Genomic DNA, 15,919 nt, shown 5'->3' with positions numbered 1-15,919 from the left:
CCCGCAGGTGGTATTTTGTGGAAGAGCCACACTCAAAAGGCCAAAGAGCCACATGTGGCTCGCGAGCCGCGGTTTGCCGACCACTGGCCTAGGCCGTGTGCTCGTCTGGCATTTTTTCCCCCTCACCACCATATTTTAGGCCTTAAAAAAAAAGATGATGGGGTATCCGCCTCCCTTGAGACACAGCTCCCTCTTCACTAAATAGTGTTCGTTCATGTCCGCCTAGGCCGTGTGCTCGTCTGGCATTTTTTCCCCCTCGCCACCATATTTTAGGCCTTAAAAAAAAAAGATGATGGGGTATCCGCCTCCCTCTTCACTAAATAGTGTTCGTTCATTTCTTCACGCCCCTTCCTTTAGAAGTCTTTAGTCTGAATGGCTGTTTCCTCAGTCGTGGACAGCTCAGTCTCTGTCCTAAATGGACAGCTTCCCATGGGCAGTGGCATTTTCAGCTGCCTCTTAGAATAGCTTGTGAGAGATCGGAAATGGGGCGGGGGGACCTCGTATTAAAGATGACTGAGGAGCCCTGGGGCCTGTGCTGTGGCCACCGCCCAGCCCAGGCTCCTAACTGAACTGAACTCCTGCCTGTCCCAAGGAGGCCAGGCGGCACTTGGCTCCTTACGTAGGACAGGCACACGATGAAGACGGCGTCTGAGGCCCGAGAAGGCCCACGAACCCCTTCCTCCTCCCCCTCCTCCCTTCTTTCCATCCTCCCTCCCTCCCTGCCTTTCTTCTCCCCTCCCTCTCTTCCATTGTATGTCTAGGGAACATAAAATGTTCCCAATGGAAACGCTGAACTGAAGGCCAAGACAAATCCCCAAGTGGTACAGGCCCCACGATCTGAGGGAAGAGGGGCTTTCTCTAGGACAGTGGGCGGTCAGCCCTGGGGAGCAGCCAAAACTCGGTGGCCTCTCCACCCCGAGTTTCTCCTCGCAGCCCTGGTGCATGCTCAGGTTTTCTGCCCATCACTGCTCATTTCTCCTCCGAGCTTGACGTCGACACGCCACGGGAACCTTTAGGCGAAGGTAGTTTTTAGATATTCAGAACATGGAGATGCGAGGCCAGGCCTTTTGTTGGTGACATTTCCTGTCCACCAGGCAGTGAGCCCCTGGACAGGACTGGCACTAATGCGGAGAGGCAGGAGTTTCAGGTCTGGAAGGAGGCAGTCACCTCTACAGAACTCCTCCTGTTCCCACCCACACCCACGGCCACGCGTGCACCATCAGGGTCTCAGGGAGGATCAGGTTGGAGGATGTGAGCGACTCCGTGCAGGGCGTCGCCCATAATCAATCACAAACCTTCCTCAGAGGCCCGGCATTCTGTATGTTGGCAGGATAGCTCAGTGGGTCAGGGCGGTGGAACCAGGACCCCTGAGTTCCCATCCTGGCCCCCCCATTGACTGGCTTTGTGATCTCAGGAAGGTTACGGAACCCCTCTGTGCCTCAGTTTCCTTATCTGTAAGATGGGAATGGTGACAGTACCTGTGGTCTAGGACTGAGTGAGGATAAATGAGTCAATAGACATGGCATGCTTAGACTTAAGGCTGGCTGTAGTCTGTGCTCAGTGAACATTAGCTGTTACTGTTAGGAGTTTTATCGTGATATAGCGGGGGAATGGCGACAATGTCCCCTCTTTGTGAATGTCCACTCAGCAGTTTTAGAAGGAAGTCAGATGACTTCTGGTTCTGTTTCGCCTTTTTAAATCCCCTCTTCTGTCCTCTCAAACCAAGGCTTACACTACAGCTCTGAAAAACCCCTGCTTCAGCTTTTAAATTTTGATTCAGAATGAGGACCTTTTGACCTTGGTAAGAGGTTCGGATGAACAGGAGGCTCTGTGTCCCCACAGCCATCTCAACATTCATTTGAGTTGTGGAGCTAGGCTCATGGGCCCTTCTAGCCCAGTTTGTCCACACCCCCTGTCCCTCCCTCATCCTTTTATGGAATCAGGGGCGCCGGGTCAGGTTTGAGGAGGGACATGGTGTGTGGGAAAGAGGTCTTCTTTACCCCATCAATTCCTTCTCTTCTCCTGTGGGGCAGGCGTCCTGCCGGCTAGCACATAGTTCCTTTGGGCATTAGGGTTAAAGCAGGTGGGGGTTGTAGCTGGTGTGGATGGAGAGGAGCAAGCAGTCTGCTCCCCTCCTCCCACCTCCTTTCCAGGGGAGCCCCAACACCCTCCTCCCACCTGTTACTCGAAATAATTCCCTGTGTTTTATCTGTTTGTCTAGGGGAAGAAGAAGAAGAGGAAAAGGGACAAGCAGCCCGGGGAGACCAATGGTAAGTTAGAATAATGCGGATGCAGGGAGGAGCGGCACCCTTCAGGACCACTCTGTTATGTTAGGCTTGGCGGGGGTGGGTGGTGGGGGGAGGGAGGCAGTAGAAGCTCAAGGCCAGGACGTTGTGGGGGGACCCATCTTAGCCAGCCTTTTTGTTTATGCATTTTAATTAATTGCTTCATGACTGCCCTTTTAAAGCTAGTAACATTTATTGTTGCATGAAAAGCACATTGTAATTCTAGTGGAATGTGTTTGGAAATAACTATAGAGCCTGTAACTGGAGAGCAGTAGGCATGCCTATGCGGGTTTACACAGTCTGCTTACTCCGTATGTGTCCGAGCAGGGCTGAGGAGGGGCTAGGGGAGTAGGAGGGGAGTGTGTGAGTGTTTGATATTAACTGGGCTGTTCCTGAATGTTCCGATGCATGCCTTTACAGTGGTAAATTGCACCCGACTTAAATTAAGGAGGTTTGTCATTCTCTAGAAGAAATTAGAAATACTGCATAGGCAATCTCAGGTCCCTTGGAGAAGGCCAGACTTTTACGAACAACAAAAACATTTTGAAGGCTTTGTATAATTTGTTCTTTTTTTTCAGAACACAGCGAATGTTTCCTAAATCCTTGCCTTTCACTTCCTCCGATTACAGGTGCTAATGTCATTTTGAGTCGTTAAAATAGTTGCTTAAACTGTTTTTTAATTTTTCTTGCCATTATAGTTTGATTAACATTAAACACGTATGACATTTGAACATTCTTTAAAATGACCATCTACTCGGTTTTGTATGTTTCAGTAGAGTATTTTTTTTCAGTTGCTTTTGTTGTTTCTTTTTCTTTTTTTTATTTAATTTAACTTTTGCTTTGTTTATTTATTTTTCCCATAACAGTTGTTTAAGCAGTAATGACAGTGATCTAGAGTTGAACTAACTGTGCAAATTGAATATGCAGTATTTCTTTAAAAGAGACTGGTTTAAAAAAAATATGGAAGGAATTCAGTAATAAACCTCCTTAATCTAATGGCATTTTTTTTCATTGCTCCCACTAAGTTTTCTCATGCAAGCATGCATCTGCAGTATGATTATTTTTTTCCTTCGCTTTTTTTAAATTTTAGTTTTTTTCTTCCTTTTGCTTTTCTGCTCATACTTTGCAAGCCCACTAGCATTTTACTGACTGTACCTGCTTAAATGCTGCTATGAGCTTCTCACTAACTCCTAACAGCTCATTTACATAGCCTGTGTACCTTTATCTGTTCCTCTCTTAATATTAATGAACATAGATTTAAAAAGAAAAGATGAACATTCCAAAAGCTGCAATATCCCAGTACCACAATCCTTTTCTTTCTTTATTTCTTTCTGTTTCATTTCATTTTGTTCTGTTTTTATTTGCAGTATTTTTCTTTTTTTTTTATACTGTTATACTCTGAGAAGAAAAAAGCATGTTACAAACTTAATTCCCTCCTTTGCTTTATTTTCTTCTTTAAGAAAAACAAATTGAGAGAAAAAAAAACAAAAGTGGAAACGTATTATTTGAAAGCTACGTATTTAGTACCTAACCTCCCTGTATCAGCTTGAACCGAATCTGAGACAGTCCTTAATGAAGGGATACTGCAGCTTTATTTGCAACAGCTAATTTCACAAGTTGAATAAGAATGTGATTTTTTTTTACCTTTTTTTTATTATTAAAGAAAGTTAAAAATCGAAAGTCGATATTTTGTAATTAGTAACCAGGTCATTGATTTATTCCCTTTTTTATTTTTATTTTTTTCTTATTTGTATCTTTCTCTTTTCCCCTCCCCCCCTCTCTCTCTCTCTTTCTCTCTCTCTCTCTCCCTCTCCCTCTCCCTCTCTCCCATGTTCTCCTCCTCTGCTCGCTTCTCTCTTGAACTCATTCAGACCTGAGCGCTCCTAAGAAATGCCGAGCGCGCTTTGGCCTTGATCAACAGAATAACTGGTGCGGCCCTTGCAGGTGTGTATAGATTTCCCAGATTCGCTGTGCTGGTTTGCAGCTGGTCTATTCGGTCCTTTCCCCCTCTCTGGCCTGTCGCTTTGTAGCTCTGTGTGTGGATCTTAGGAGACACGAGGGCGCGGGACACTGCTCTGTGAGGGATATGCTTGTTCCCCCGCTGCTGCTAGCCAAAATGCCACTGTAAAACAGCATCACTTGTGCCTCCTCGGGTCAGCGACAGCAAACCCCAGCACGCCCCTCCCAGGGAACGTTGCCTGCCAACCCCCTTGCTCATGACAGCCCGGGACGGGGCTCAGGGACATCCACCGTAACCCTGGCCTAGGTAGACGCCAACAACGTCGCCTTTCCCCCTCCTCTTCTCTCTCTGTTTTTATTTTTTTCCCCTTGTTTTTTTTTTTTTGTTTTGTTTTTTTTTTGGTTTCTGGTTGTTGTTTTCTTTTGTGTGTGTGTGTGTATGTGTGTGTGTTTTATCGTTTTATTTTATTTTTTTCTTTTGACTCATAGAAGTCCTTCCCTTTCATGCCCTTGGTGAGGGAAGGAGTGAGTAGAGCCGAGGTGATGCGGAAGACAGGTCAGCTGTAGCTGAGCGTCCACACGCAGCTGAGCACGACCCACCATTGTGTTGTGTTTTTTTGTGTTTACCTTATGCTAACAGATGCAAATACTCCAAAGAAGTGTCGGGCACTGTTCGGGCTTGACCGACAGACTTTATGGTGCAAACCGTGCAGGTATATGACCACTGCGAGGCCTTTGGGAAAATCAAAGCAATTCTGTCCTCTGATACCTTAGTGTGTCAATATATCCGGACCCCGTCCCCGTCTACCTTGCACTGGCATCAATGACTAATGATCCTCACTCTTCCAAATTCCCTTGCTAATTTTACGCTCTCCCCACTGTCTCTTCCTCTCTTTCCCCCATCCTCTTCCAAATAACACATGACCCCGGTGGTAGGGCCTAGACAGCAACCCCAACAGACCAGGACAGGCACTTGCCCTTTTGCTCTGAAAGCCAGCCTCCTGGAACCTGCCCAGCCCGGGAATGCTCCCGTGGCCTGAACGCCGGGTGCAGAGGGAGCTGGAATTGGCAGCAGTAGCATTTCCGAGCACTCGGAGTCGGGGCACTTGGAGATGTGCTCTGGGGCAGGCTTTTTTTTTTTTTGGTTTGGTTTTGTTGTTTTGTTTTATGTTAAAAACCCACATCTGTGTGCAGAGGAGCTTGGCTAGCTGACATTGTTTTACAGTGCTGCAAAGAAGCGTGGCATTGATCGGCAGGCACCAGCTAACAGGGCTGCACGAGGGAGCCCCACAGGCCCACGCTCTGGTGCTGCTGGCCTGCGGGGCGAACAACACACACATCTCTATTAGAGAGAGAGAGAGGGAGAGAGAGAGCACACGTTGGTTCCAAAAGGAATCAGAAGCGTCCCGATTCAACCCCGGGTTCCACCCACAGGCTCCCATCCAACCTGTAACCTCAGGGACGGGATAGGTACTTCCTTCTTGGTGGAGGGATACCGACTAGTGCCTGTCTCCTTTCCTTTCCTTCAATGACCACCTTGGTTAAATTTGTTGTTTCTTTGTTCTGATACAAGCAGTCTTTGAATTTGGAATATTATGATGGTAGGTATCTCAACACCCAAACACGCCTTTCTGTTTGTAGTGCCTCCCCTGTCACGTGTCCCTCTCCTCCATGCCTTTGCCATTTGTTCCGTGTCTAGACGTTAGATAGATGTCCATCCCATTACGTGCATGCCCACGACTCCGTGTCTCCTCCCCTCCCGATGCCTTCCCAGCGAGAGACTGGGGCAGTGCCTGGCGTTGACAACACCTTTAGGGGAGAGAGGGCTTGAGAGTTGATGGAGAGGGAAGTCCCCAGGCGACTCTCCGCCCAGTGAGTGAGGATGGGGGGGCCTCGGGCGGAGGCCCACCAGGAGAGGGGGTGATTCAGCCATTCTGCGAGATGGCAGTGTTCACGGAGGTGACAGATGTCCTTCCCACAGTCTTCTCTGTGCAACAGAAAAGGGTTTCCTGATGGGGTTGATGGAAGATGTTAGTATTTAATTAGGGCCAGCCCGGAAGACAGGGGCCCTGCTTCCCCTAACTATCCAGGCTGGGAATTTGTGGGGCCCAGTAGGAAGATCACTGGCTGGGGAACCCTGTTCCGAGGCACCCACCATGGTCATGGCCAAGGATGAGCTAACCACAGGGTGCACTTGGAGAGAGGGTTCCTGACCATAGAAAGTATGGCCGCACCACACGCACACCTCGCCAGGTGGACTGTCGCCTGGTTTGTGCATTTTACTTGGGGAGGCGAGCCGTGGTCCGTGAATCCCTGTTTTGTTTGGGAAGCAGCGACTGCGAGGTAGACTTGGCCCTTTTTTTTATTATGGGTGAAAGTTCATCACTAACTTCGACGGGACGGACAACCCCTTCCTAGACACAGACAGCCCTTACCTAAAGCCATGAAAATTCCTCAGAGACTAGAATTTTCATGACATTTTTACCGAAAACAAAAACAGCCGAAGACCTTGGTAGCTGCTTCGTAAACGTGATTTCCTCACCTGCAGCTTCGAGGGGCCAGCTGTCGGTGTGGCGGCCTGGCTGTGGGTGCCGAGGGGTCCTCGTCATTCCTGGGGTCCCTCCCGCCTCAGCACTGTCGGTGGGTCCTAGTGGCCACTATCCTCTGTGGGGGGCAGTGTTCGTACCCTAAAAGCTGTTAGCAGATACATTCCTGCTCCTTTTAGGGTGTAACTCCAAACTGGGATCAGGAAGAATTCTTTCTCTCCCAGTCAACCCAATAAGAAGCTAAAAATGGATTTTTAAGAGGCCACTCCTTGATTAGAGATGGAGGCGGGGAGGGTACGAGGAGGGGTTTTGTCCCTTTTTTCCTCAACTTTTCCCAGGATCTGGCTTGATGCTAAATCACTAGGACAAAATGTGTTTTTTAAAAAAGAGAAGTTGCAAAACGAGGCATTTTCCCGGCCCGTCAGAAGTGTGTGTGCTCACTGCCATTTGCTCAGCCACCTCCTAGGAGAATACTCCGCCATTCGTAGTCTTCATGTGCCCGCGAATCCCCACATCACGCACGGAAACCCCCGTGGCACAGGGAGGGCGGGAGGGCCGGGGAGCACCAGAACCGCTCCTAGCTCTAGCCGGTCACGGCTCCTCGCTCCCTACACAGGGCTGTTTCTCATGTTATTTGACATTTGAGCACATTTTTAACAAGATTCTGTTTTGAGCCCACCAAGTTGCTTTTCCCATCTTTTCCTTCTGCCCTAATATAGCATGGAATGCTGCCTGATGTCCTTATTTCCTGTTGTTTTCCCCCTTTCTTCTCTCTCTCATTTCTCCCTGTTGCTTTCTCCATGTTGCTTATGCCCTCCTACCCACACCTCCTCCCCTCTCCCATTTTAAAATGCATGGACATCTTAGTGTTTTGAGCATGTTTTGATCTGCAGGCGGAGGTGGTTAAAGCTCTGATTGATAGGCTTATGTATTGATCTTGGGCTTCTGGGATGGAAGTAGAACCCACCCTCTATTTCAGTCTATCCCAGAGGAGAGAAAGGAACCGTGTCAATTTGAAGGTGATGAGGGGGACTGTCCCCCACCCCCCCCAGAGTTCCTTCCACCAGAGAGGAGTGGGTAGACCCTGAGGCCCCCTGCCCAGGGCCTTGGCCTCTGGGAGGCAGGGAAGACCAAGCATGTCCCTCCTATCCTCCCTACCCCACCTCCCATCCCTCCTCCTGCCATCTTGCTGAGTCCACACCCCCACACACAGGGGCATGATCAGACAGCCTGCGCTCAGGCCCAAGGAGGAACTCATCACTCCCCCTTCCTTTCGATGGCCAGTGACATCTGACAGTGGTTGCCTCAGCCAGGCAGCAGCCTAGTTGCTTTCCAGCACGGAAAGCCAGCCGGCGCTCATACTTGTTTGCGGATGGAGTGTTCCCAGCCCTACAGTCGGTGCTACCTGACTAGGTTCTCCTTAGATCAGCTCCCCCCCTGCATCTGCATTGTTTTTGATAGCATGATGGGGGTTGATCTCAGGGCCACCTTTGCTACCCAGTATTAGCCCATCAGACTGGGGTTCACAGTAGGAGAAGCGTAGAGGTCACAGGCTCAGTTTCTTGAATTGATTTCCCCAACCTTCGATGATAAGCATGAGAGGCTCTGAAATTCTCATTCCGACCCCTTACATAAACAGGAAGTAGGAAAGGGAGATTCTGGTTTTGGTGCAGGGCAAGCAAAAAAATTAGCCTCCGTGGTTTAAACACCAATCGGGACAACCCAGACCCAGAAGGTCCATGCTGGGACCGACCCCTGGCACTTCTTCTTGTCTCACTTCCTTGTGACCTGCTGCACCCTCCAGCTAACGGCCTCGGGGCGCCCCTCCATGCCATCCTCACTCTCTCCTTCCAGCCTTCTCATTCTGGGGTGAGGGAGGGGAAGACCCCAAATCTTAAAAAAAAAAATCAAGTCTGAATCATAATTTAATCCACAACCTGCAGGCCATACAACCAGTTATTCTTGTTCCTTTGGATCATTTTCTGTTTTTCTTATTCTTCCCCCTTCTCCACCTTTGTTGATCCTCTTCTACCTGTTTTTGGTGTTTTTTTGTTTTTGTTTTTGTTTCTTTATTTTCCGTTTTTTATTTTATTTATTTTATCTTATTTTATTTTGTTTTCTTTTTGTTTCCCCCTCCTCTCACCTGATTCTGACCTCTCTTGATTTGGTGTGGTTCTTAACAGACAAGCCCGACAGCTCTCTGGGCCCAGCAGCCTGGTGGTGGTGGTGGTAGTGGTGGTGGTGGTGGTGGTGGTGGTGGTGGTGGTGTGTTGAGAACTTTAAGCCTCTTGCTAGTGCTGCCTTCAGCTCTATGGGCTCAGTAGTCAGCATTTTGAGAGTTTCATATTCATGTGAGGCACCTGGGAAGGGGCTCTGTCTTTCTCTGTACACACACACACACACACTCACACACTATAGGGGGGTGGGAGAGGGAAGGGGGTGGGGATGGAAGGTCTGATGGGAGAGTGAGGGAATGCTTAAGCCCAAAGAGAAATGATAATTTATTCGTTCATCTCATTTTCTAGCAAATCGATGCCACCAGCTACAGGTGGCATCCAGTAGTTTGCTCAGACATTTGGGCAGGGGTGGGTCATGGGTGTTGAGTGGGGGTAGGGGCAGCAGGTAGGTAGGGAATTCCATACAATTAAATATATTTTGTTCACCAGAGCAGACTGATATGTGGGCAGTAGTTACGTGGGCACGGCACCTCGTGGAACTTTAATAGCACTCTGGCCACGGGCGTGCCGCCTCCGTGGGGCATCCGCTAGGTGACTCTCTCCCTTGGCACCTCTGCCCGTTATTCACAGAACCTCTCTCCCCTGTTTCTAGGAGAAAAAAAAAGTGCGTTCGCTACATACAAGGTGAAGGCAGCTGCCTCAGTCCACCCTCTTCAGATGGAAGCTTACTAGACTCGCCTCCTCCCTCCCCCAACCTGCTAGGCTCCCCTCCCCAAGACGCCAAGTCGCAGACTGAGCAGACGCAGCCTCTCTCGCTGTCCCTGAAGCCCGACCCCCTGGCCCACCTGTCCATGATGCCTCCGCCGCCCGCCCTCCTGCTTGCCGAGGCCGCCCATGGCAAGGCCCCTGCCCTCTGTCCCAACGGGGCCCTGGACCTGCCTCCCGCCGCTTTGCAGCCGCCCATCCTGCCCTCGTCATCTATTGCACAGCCGTCGACATCTTCCTTACATTCCCACAGCTCTCTGGCCGGGACCCAGCCCCAGCCGCTCTCCCTGGTAACCAAGTCTTTAGAATAGCTTTAGCTTCGTGAGCCCCGCTTGTTTTGTGTAGTGTTTCATTTTGCTTTTCTTCATTTCCTCCCCCCTTTTTGGAAGGTTTTGTTTTGTACTCTTAATTTTGTGCCACGTGGCTACATTAGTTAATGTTTATCGAGTTCATTGGTCAATATTTGACCCATTCTTATTTCAGTGTCTCCTTTTAAATATGTAGATGAGAGAAGAACCTCATGATTCTACCAAAATTTTTATCAACAGCTGTTTAAAGTCTTTGTAGCGTTTAAAAATATATATATATATACATAACTGTTATGTAGTTGGGATAGCTTAGTTTTAAAAGACTGATTAAAAAGCAAAAAGGAAAAAAAAAAAAGAAGCAATTTGGAAGCAGCCCTCCAGAAGGAGTTGGTTCTGTATTATTTGTATTAAATACGAGCTTGCGAACCAATCATTTTACATCTGGTTTTTAAACCACCAGGGCACGACGAATGCAGTGCCGTGAGTTTTTTTTCTTCTTCCGTGTGAAACAACTTTTATTGTGATGTTACTTGTTATTGTTTAAATGTACAGAAACAAAGGGTTAAAATGTGTTAATATACCTTGTTCCATGGTGTTGTTCTTTTGGGGGGGGAGGGGATGCTACTCAACACTTAATGGCATCACAGCGCTGTTGGACCAGTAGTATTTATTGCTTTAGAGATTGCTCGTCGAACCCGTACGTCGTCCCTTTTAAAATATGTTTTCCTTTTTTCTTGAAACTGTGTAAAGTCTTTTTTCCCCCTTAGCATCAGCATCTTATATATAACAACTCATTTGTACAAGGTTTTTAAGTTTATATATAAAATGTGTATATATATTTTTTTGTTTGTTTCCATTTTCGACTTTTTTTTTTCTGTATGAAACCCAGATGCCGCCAAATGGACATGAATAGTTGCATTAAAGGATCAGTAGCATTAACAAAAGTTGTTTTAAAAGCCATTATGTGAAACAAGACTTGAAAATTAGCGAGGGAATTTTAGCGACGCTGTTTGAGCAACGACGGGAACGTCCCTGTGTCCTCTTTGAACTCACAGTCGAATGCCCTGCACCCCGAGGATGTGGACTGACTGCGGAACTTTATGTGCCAAAATTCTCAGTGACTTTAGCTTTCTCCCTCTTTTCAATGCTGTAATTTCCGTTCACCATGTTTTGCTGTGATGTTACATAGGTAGATCTGTGTGTAGTTTTAATGTCACCTATAACAAGATGTGTTTGGTAGCAGATTGTCCAGAAAAGCATTTTAAATGAAGAGGTATAAACCCTTAAGGGCCAAAATTCTGTATATTAGATTACTCTTAAAGGAGAAACCAGCTACCACTTCTATGTACCCGTACGACATACGAGTAGGTAGCGAACTTTAAAAATAAACAAAACCTAGGCATGTTGATGTTGCAAAATGCTGTATAAAGCTGAAACCTGTTCATTCACAGTGCCATTGTAGTTGACATGAAGCGATTGTAAAACTGTCTCCGATTTTTCTCTGGTTTATTAAGATGCTAACGATAACATTTTTTTGTGTGTGAATACTTTGAATGTTTCCTAACAGTTGTGATGTTACTGTTCCGTTTTATGCTCTTATTCCAATTTCATTTCTAATGGTTTGGAAGCCATTTTTGTAATGAATAAATGTTCATGCTGTACAGTATCTGTAGCATGCCGTGCTGGGTTAATAAAAGCAACTTAGTGTGTGCAGATGAAGGCTGGTCACGTGTGTCTGTGATTTGCATATCTCTGGGGAAACCGGATCTGCCTGCTGGAACCTGAGGTCCCGGGGCTGGTAGGGGTGGTGGGTGGTGACTCAGGTACCAAGACGTGGTCTCGAACCCTTTCGAGGGTTTGATTCTCCCCTCCCTGTTTGGCATGTTCTGTCACCGTAAGTTCATTTCTGAAAGCCAAGCACAGTTACAGACCACATGTCACCCTCTGGCTGTGAAACAGTCGCTCCTCTACAGCCCAGTTGTCTCTCACTCACGGTATCATTTTACATCCGTCCCCTTTAAGGACCATTGATGGGAATGTATCCTAAGTTCTTTCCATGAGTTGCGTGCAGGCAGGGGTGCCAGGGGTCAACTCGAAGCCCTTTTTCGGGCAGTGAGCGATTGTCGAGAAAGTTGGATTGAGATGGTTTACCTAAGGTTTGTGCAGAGGAATCTGCGAAACCCAAGTTCTTTGTCTGCCCTGGTCAGGGTGCAAGGTCGTTACCATCGCCAATGGACCACGGTGAAGATCTGCCTAAGGCAGTGGTTCTCAACCTTGGCTGCACATTAGAATCACCTGGGAATCTTTTTAAAATCCTGATTTCTGGGCTTCATTCCGCCCAGAAATTTTAAAATCCTGATTTCTGGGTGGAATGAGGCCCAGAAATCAGGATTCTAAAAAGATTCCCAGGTGATTCTAATGTGCAGCCAAGGTTGAGAATTACTGGCCTCAGGTTTCTGTGGTGATCACTCTCAGGCTGACTAGGAGGGACGATGTCGATGGTGCTCACTTCTAGAACCAGCAAACCTTCAGAGGAGTGACTTCTGGGCCATCAAGCTGCCCGTGTCGCCGCTGTGGTCAGGCACGGTCACACAGTGTTGTCATCAGGATCTTACAGTCGGTCCGGAGCTCTGCTCTCCGCCCACTAGTTCTGGTTTTGTGAAATCGCGGTATTTTGGTTTTGCTTTTAGCTCTGTATTTTCAGGAAGGAGTGATTCTGGGGTCCTGCCCCAATTTAGTTCGCACACTGACCCCCGAGTGACCTTCGATAACACAGGTGAGAACAATATTTGCAGCAGCATGTGGTGTGGGAGCTGCCCCTGTGAGTTCGCTCCTTCCAGCCCCACACCTGAGGGGGTGTTATTCTCCCTCCACCTTCTGCTCTATGCTCTGAAACCCGGTTTAGACACTCAGGGTTTGTGTCTTGTCCAAGGTCTCGGAGCATGAAGGGTGGTGGAGCTGGGATTTAAAGTCACCTCGGACTCCAAGCCTGTGCTCTTGACACAGGTGTGCCTCCTGCATAATCAGCGTGGTCCTCCAACCACGATGAGGCAGGCCTGAGCTTCGCCTGGCGCCCCTCCTCCGTCCTGCACTCACTCCCTCTCTAGCCGGATGGAGGAGAGGTCCGCTTCCTCAAAGCGTTTTCCTTTTCCACTTTCGAAGATGCCGTCTCCTCTGCCGGGAAGGATCGGCTCTGCTCCTGCGCCTGCTCCCCGCTTCCTACCTGGACACTCCTCGCATCCTCAGGCCTCAGCAGAGACAGCGCCGTAGACAAGGGTGGGTGACGTCTCCCCAGTATGCTCCACGGCTTTCTGCTGTCCCCTCCCTTTAAACTCTCCCCCACTGTCCTGTCATGTGGCACCACTCCGTGCTGTTGGCATTTTGCACACAGAATTCTTAGTGGTGGGGGACTGTCTACGCATTGTAGGGTGTTAGTATCCCTGGCCTCTCCCCACTAGATGCCCTCCTCCTCCACTAGTCATGACACCCAGAAATGTCTAGACATTGCCGGGTGGCCCCTGGGGGACAAAAGTGCTTGTGGTTGGGAACCGTTGCTCAGAGAGCCCTCCAGGACAGGGCTGTGGCTTCTGTGTTCACTGCCCTGTACTAGGGTCCTGGTTCAGAGCCGTGCGCATAGGGGGTGCTCCATATATATTTGTTGAAGGAAGGAATGAACAAAGTTGGCCAACTCTACACCTGTATTTTGGGAAGAAGGGAATGGAAATTTCCCATAATGCTTTCAAATTTTGTGTTCTCGGGACTTCCAAGGTGTCAGTCACTTCCATAATCCTTTCAGCCATGCTGGAATGTAACTCAGTGCCCTTGTTACCAAGACCCCGTAGACCACCTAGTCACATGCTTTCTGCCCTCCCGCCAACATCCAATATACCTTAGGGACCTTCTTTAACCCTAATATGGACCTCCCTCCTCCCCCCAGCTCGTCTCATTGTCGGCAGACCAGGTTCCAGTCTCCCAAATGGCAGCCCAAGCCCTTGCCCTTCAGCACCCCTGTGTCCATCAGTGTGGTTTCTAAAGCTTCAAGAGTTTGTTTTAAACCAAGCAGCTCCCTGTTGCACCCATGAAAAATGGGTCTGTGGGGTCTGGGGTACTGAGAAACCCCGAGACAACATGTAGGAGCCGTAACTCTCAGTCTCCGAACCACACATTACTGCCACATGATGGGGCCTGACCAAGTCAATTTGCCTGTTCAGAGAGAATATTAGTTTCCTGGGGCTGCTGTAACAAATTAACACAAACTGGGTGGTTTCCATCAGCAGCTGTCACAGTTCTGGAGCCAAAGTCCGGAAGCAGATGCGTCCTCCCTCCAGACGTCTAGAACCTCATTTGTTCCATGTCTCTTCTAGCTTCTGGTGTCTGCCTGCAATTCTGGGTGTGCCTCATTTTAGCCAGGAGCCAAAGTCCGGAAGCAGATGCGTCCTCCCTCCAGACGTCTAGAACCTCATTTGTTCCATGTCTCTTCTAGCTTCTGGTGTCTGCCTGCAATTCTGGGTGTGCCTCATCTTTTAGCCAGGTCACTCAAATCCATACCTCTAATGTCACATCACTGCCTTCTCTGTATCTGTCCCCAAAGTCCCTCTCATAAGGATACATGTGATTGTATTTGGAGCCCACCTCGAGAACCCCGGACAAGCCACTATCTCCAAGGTCATTAACTTAATCACATATTTGGCCATATGAAATAATACCGGTTCTAGGATCAGGATGTGGGCATGTATTTTAGGGAGCCGCCTTTCAGCCCACGGCAGAAGCGTTTGCCAATTCTGGGACAGGTGCAGCCTTGGCACAGGACCCTCCAGAATGGGCCGTGGGTGGGTGGTTTTGGAAAAGGCTGTGCGAAAGTGATGACTATAGTAGGTGGTTTTGCATTTTGGATAATAGCAGGTGCACTTGTATTGTGATTTGGATGCATAGGGTCAGGAGGAGCGTTCATCCGAGCCAGGATTTGATGAGAGGAAGCACCTGGGAGCAATGCAGTGCACCTGAGCTTGGAGAATCCTCTGTCCTTGGGCGATTCCTTCATCTCTCTGAGCCTCTGTCTTTAGCTAGCAAGTGGCGACAGAGTCTTCGTTCTGAGAGATTCTTAGGAGGGCTAGAATGCAGAGACCTGGAATAGCAAATACTAAAAGTGTTTATTATTATTATCATAAAAGCAGCAGGCTGGTCACAACTGTGTTTTCCTCATTTCTCTTTGGACTAGTCCTGCTCTTGAAACTCAGGTTAGAGAAGAGAACCACAGAGATCTCGACACATCCTCATTGTCAAGGGACCCTGGCCCGGGATTGTGGGACTCATCTACAGGCATTCATCTTACCTGAAACTTCCTGGCCCTATGGCAGTTTCTTCCACCTTTTGGGGAGCTGCAGCTCTGGCTGGGGTGCTTTTTTGTGGCGCATAAATGTGTTCTTAATTAAGGCCCTTTGGAAAGAAATGAAGGAACAGCCTAAACGTCTCTTGCGAGCGGGAATTACTGATAAGCAGGGCCTTAGGCTTGATTTTGTAAAGGAGTCCCATCTGGTGTCAGCTGCCTCAGCTCTCACTTCAGAGCAGGCCCAGCCTTCCTGGCACGTGGCGATGCCCGGGGCCTGCAGGAATCCTGGCATGGCCCTGGGGGCCGTGCGGGTGAACTCTGGCTCTGGAGCGTGTGGCTTCCTGAAGTTGGCACTGTGCGAGAACACTTGATAGGAGCTCTGAGTAGGCACGTTGATTGACTGGTTGATTGGTTGATTACTCATGCATCCATTCATCATCGATTTCTCTGACACATTTGCACCAGGGACTGTGCTCAGCACTGACACTAGGGTCCAGGGGAAGTCAGCATGGTCTCCGTCCACCCCCCCCCTCACCCCCACCCCCACCCC

At 48.7% G+C, this 15,919-nt stretch overlaps 1 protein-coding gene across 16 annotated transcripts in view; it reads left to right on the top strand.

Moving 5' to 3' along the window:
* TCF7L2 (transcription factor 7-like 2 (T-cell specific, HMG-box)) overlaps window positions 1–11,763 on the top strand; it is a 186,705-nt gene extending 174,942 nt beyond the window's left edge. For 7 of the 16 annotated variants that reach the window (XM_014546376.1, XM_014546375.1, XM_014546371.1 and 4 more), the window contains 4 exons: window positions 2,222–2,270; window positions 2,864–2,914; window positions 4,157–4,229; window positions 9,620–11,763. In XM_014546376.1, coding sequence (XP_014401862.1) covers window positions 2,222–2,270; window positions 2,864–2,914; window positions 4,157–4,229; window positions 9,620–10,043 — 597 coding nt within the window. In that variant the 3' untranslated portion in view covers window positions 10,044–11,763. Of the gene's footprint in view, window positions 1–2,221; window positions 2,271–2,863; window positions 2,915–4,156; window positions 4,230–4,884; window positions 4,958–9,619 lie in introns of all 16 variants that reach the window. The other 9 variants (XM_014546385.1, XM_014546384.1, XM_014546383.1 and 6 more) reach the window with 4 other exon arrangements.
* The last annotated feature ends 4,156 nt before the right edge of the window (window positions 11,764–15,919 follow it).

The sequence above is a fragment of the Myotis brandtii genome, unplaced genomic scaffold (genome assembly GCF_000412655.1).
Source record: "Myotis brandtii unplaced genomic scaffold, ASM41265v1 scaffold441, whole genome shotgun sequence".
Classification (NCBI taxonomy): domain Eukaryota; kingdom Metazoa; phylum Chordata; class Mammalia; order Chiroptera; family Vespertilionidae; genus Myotis; species Myotis brandtii.
The sequence above is the reverse complement of the archived record's forward strand: the minus strand, read 5'-3'. Positions and strand labels throughout refer to the sequence as shown.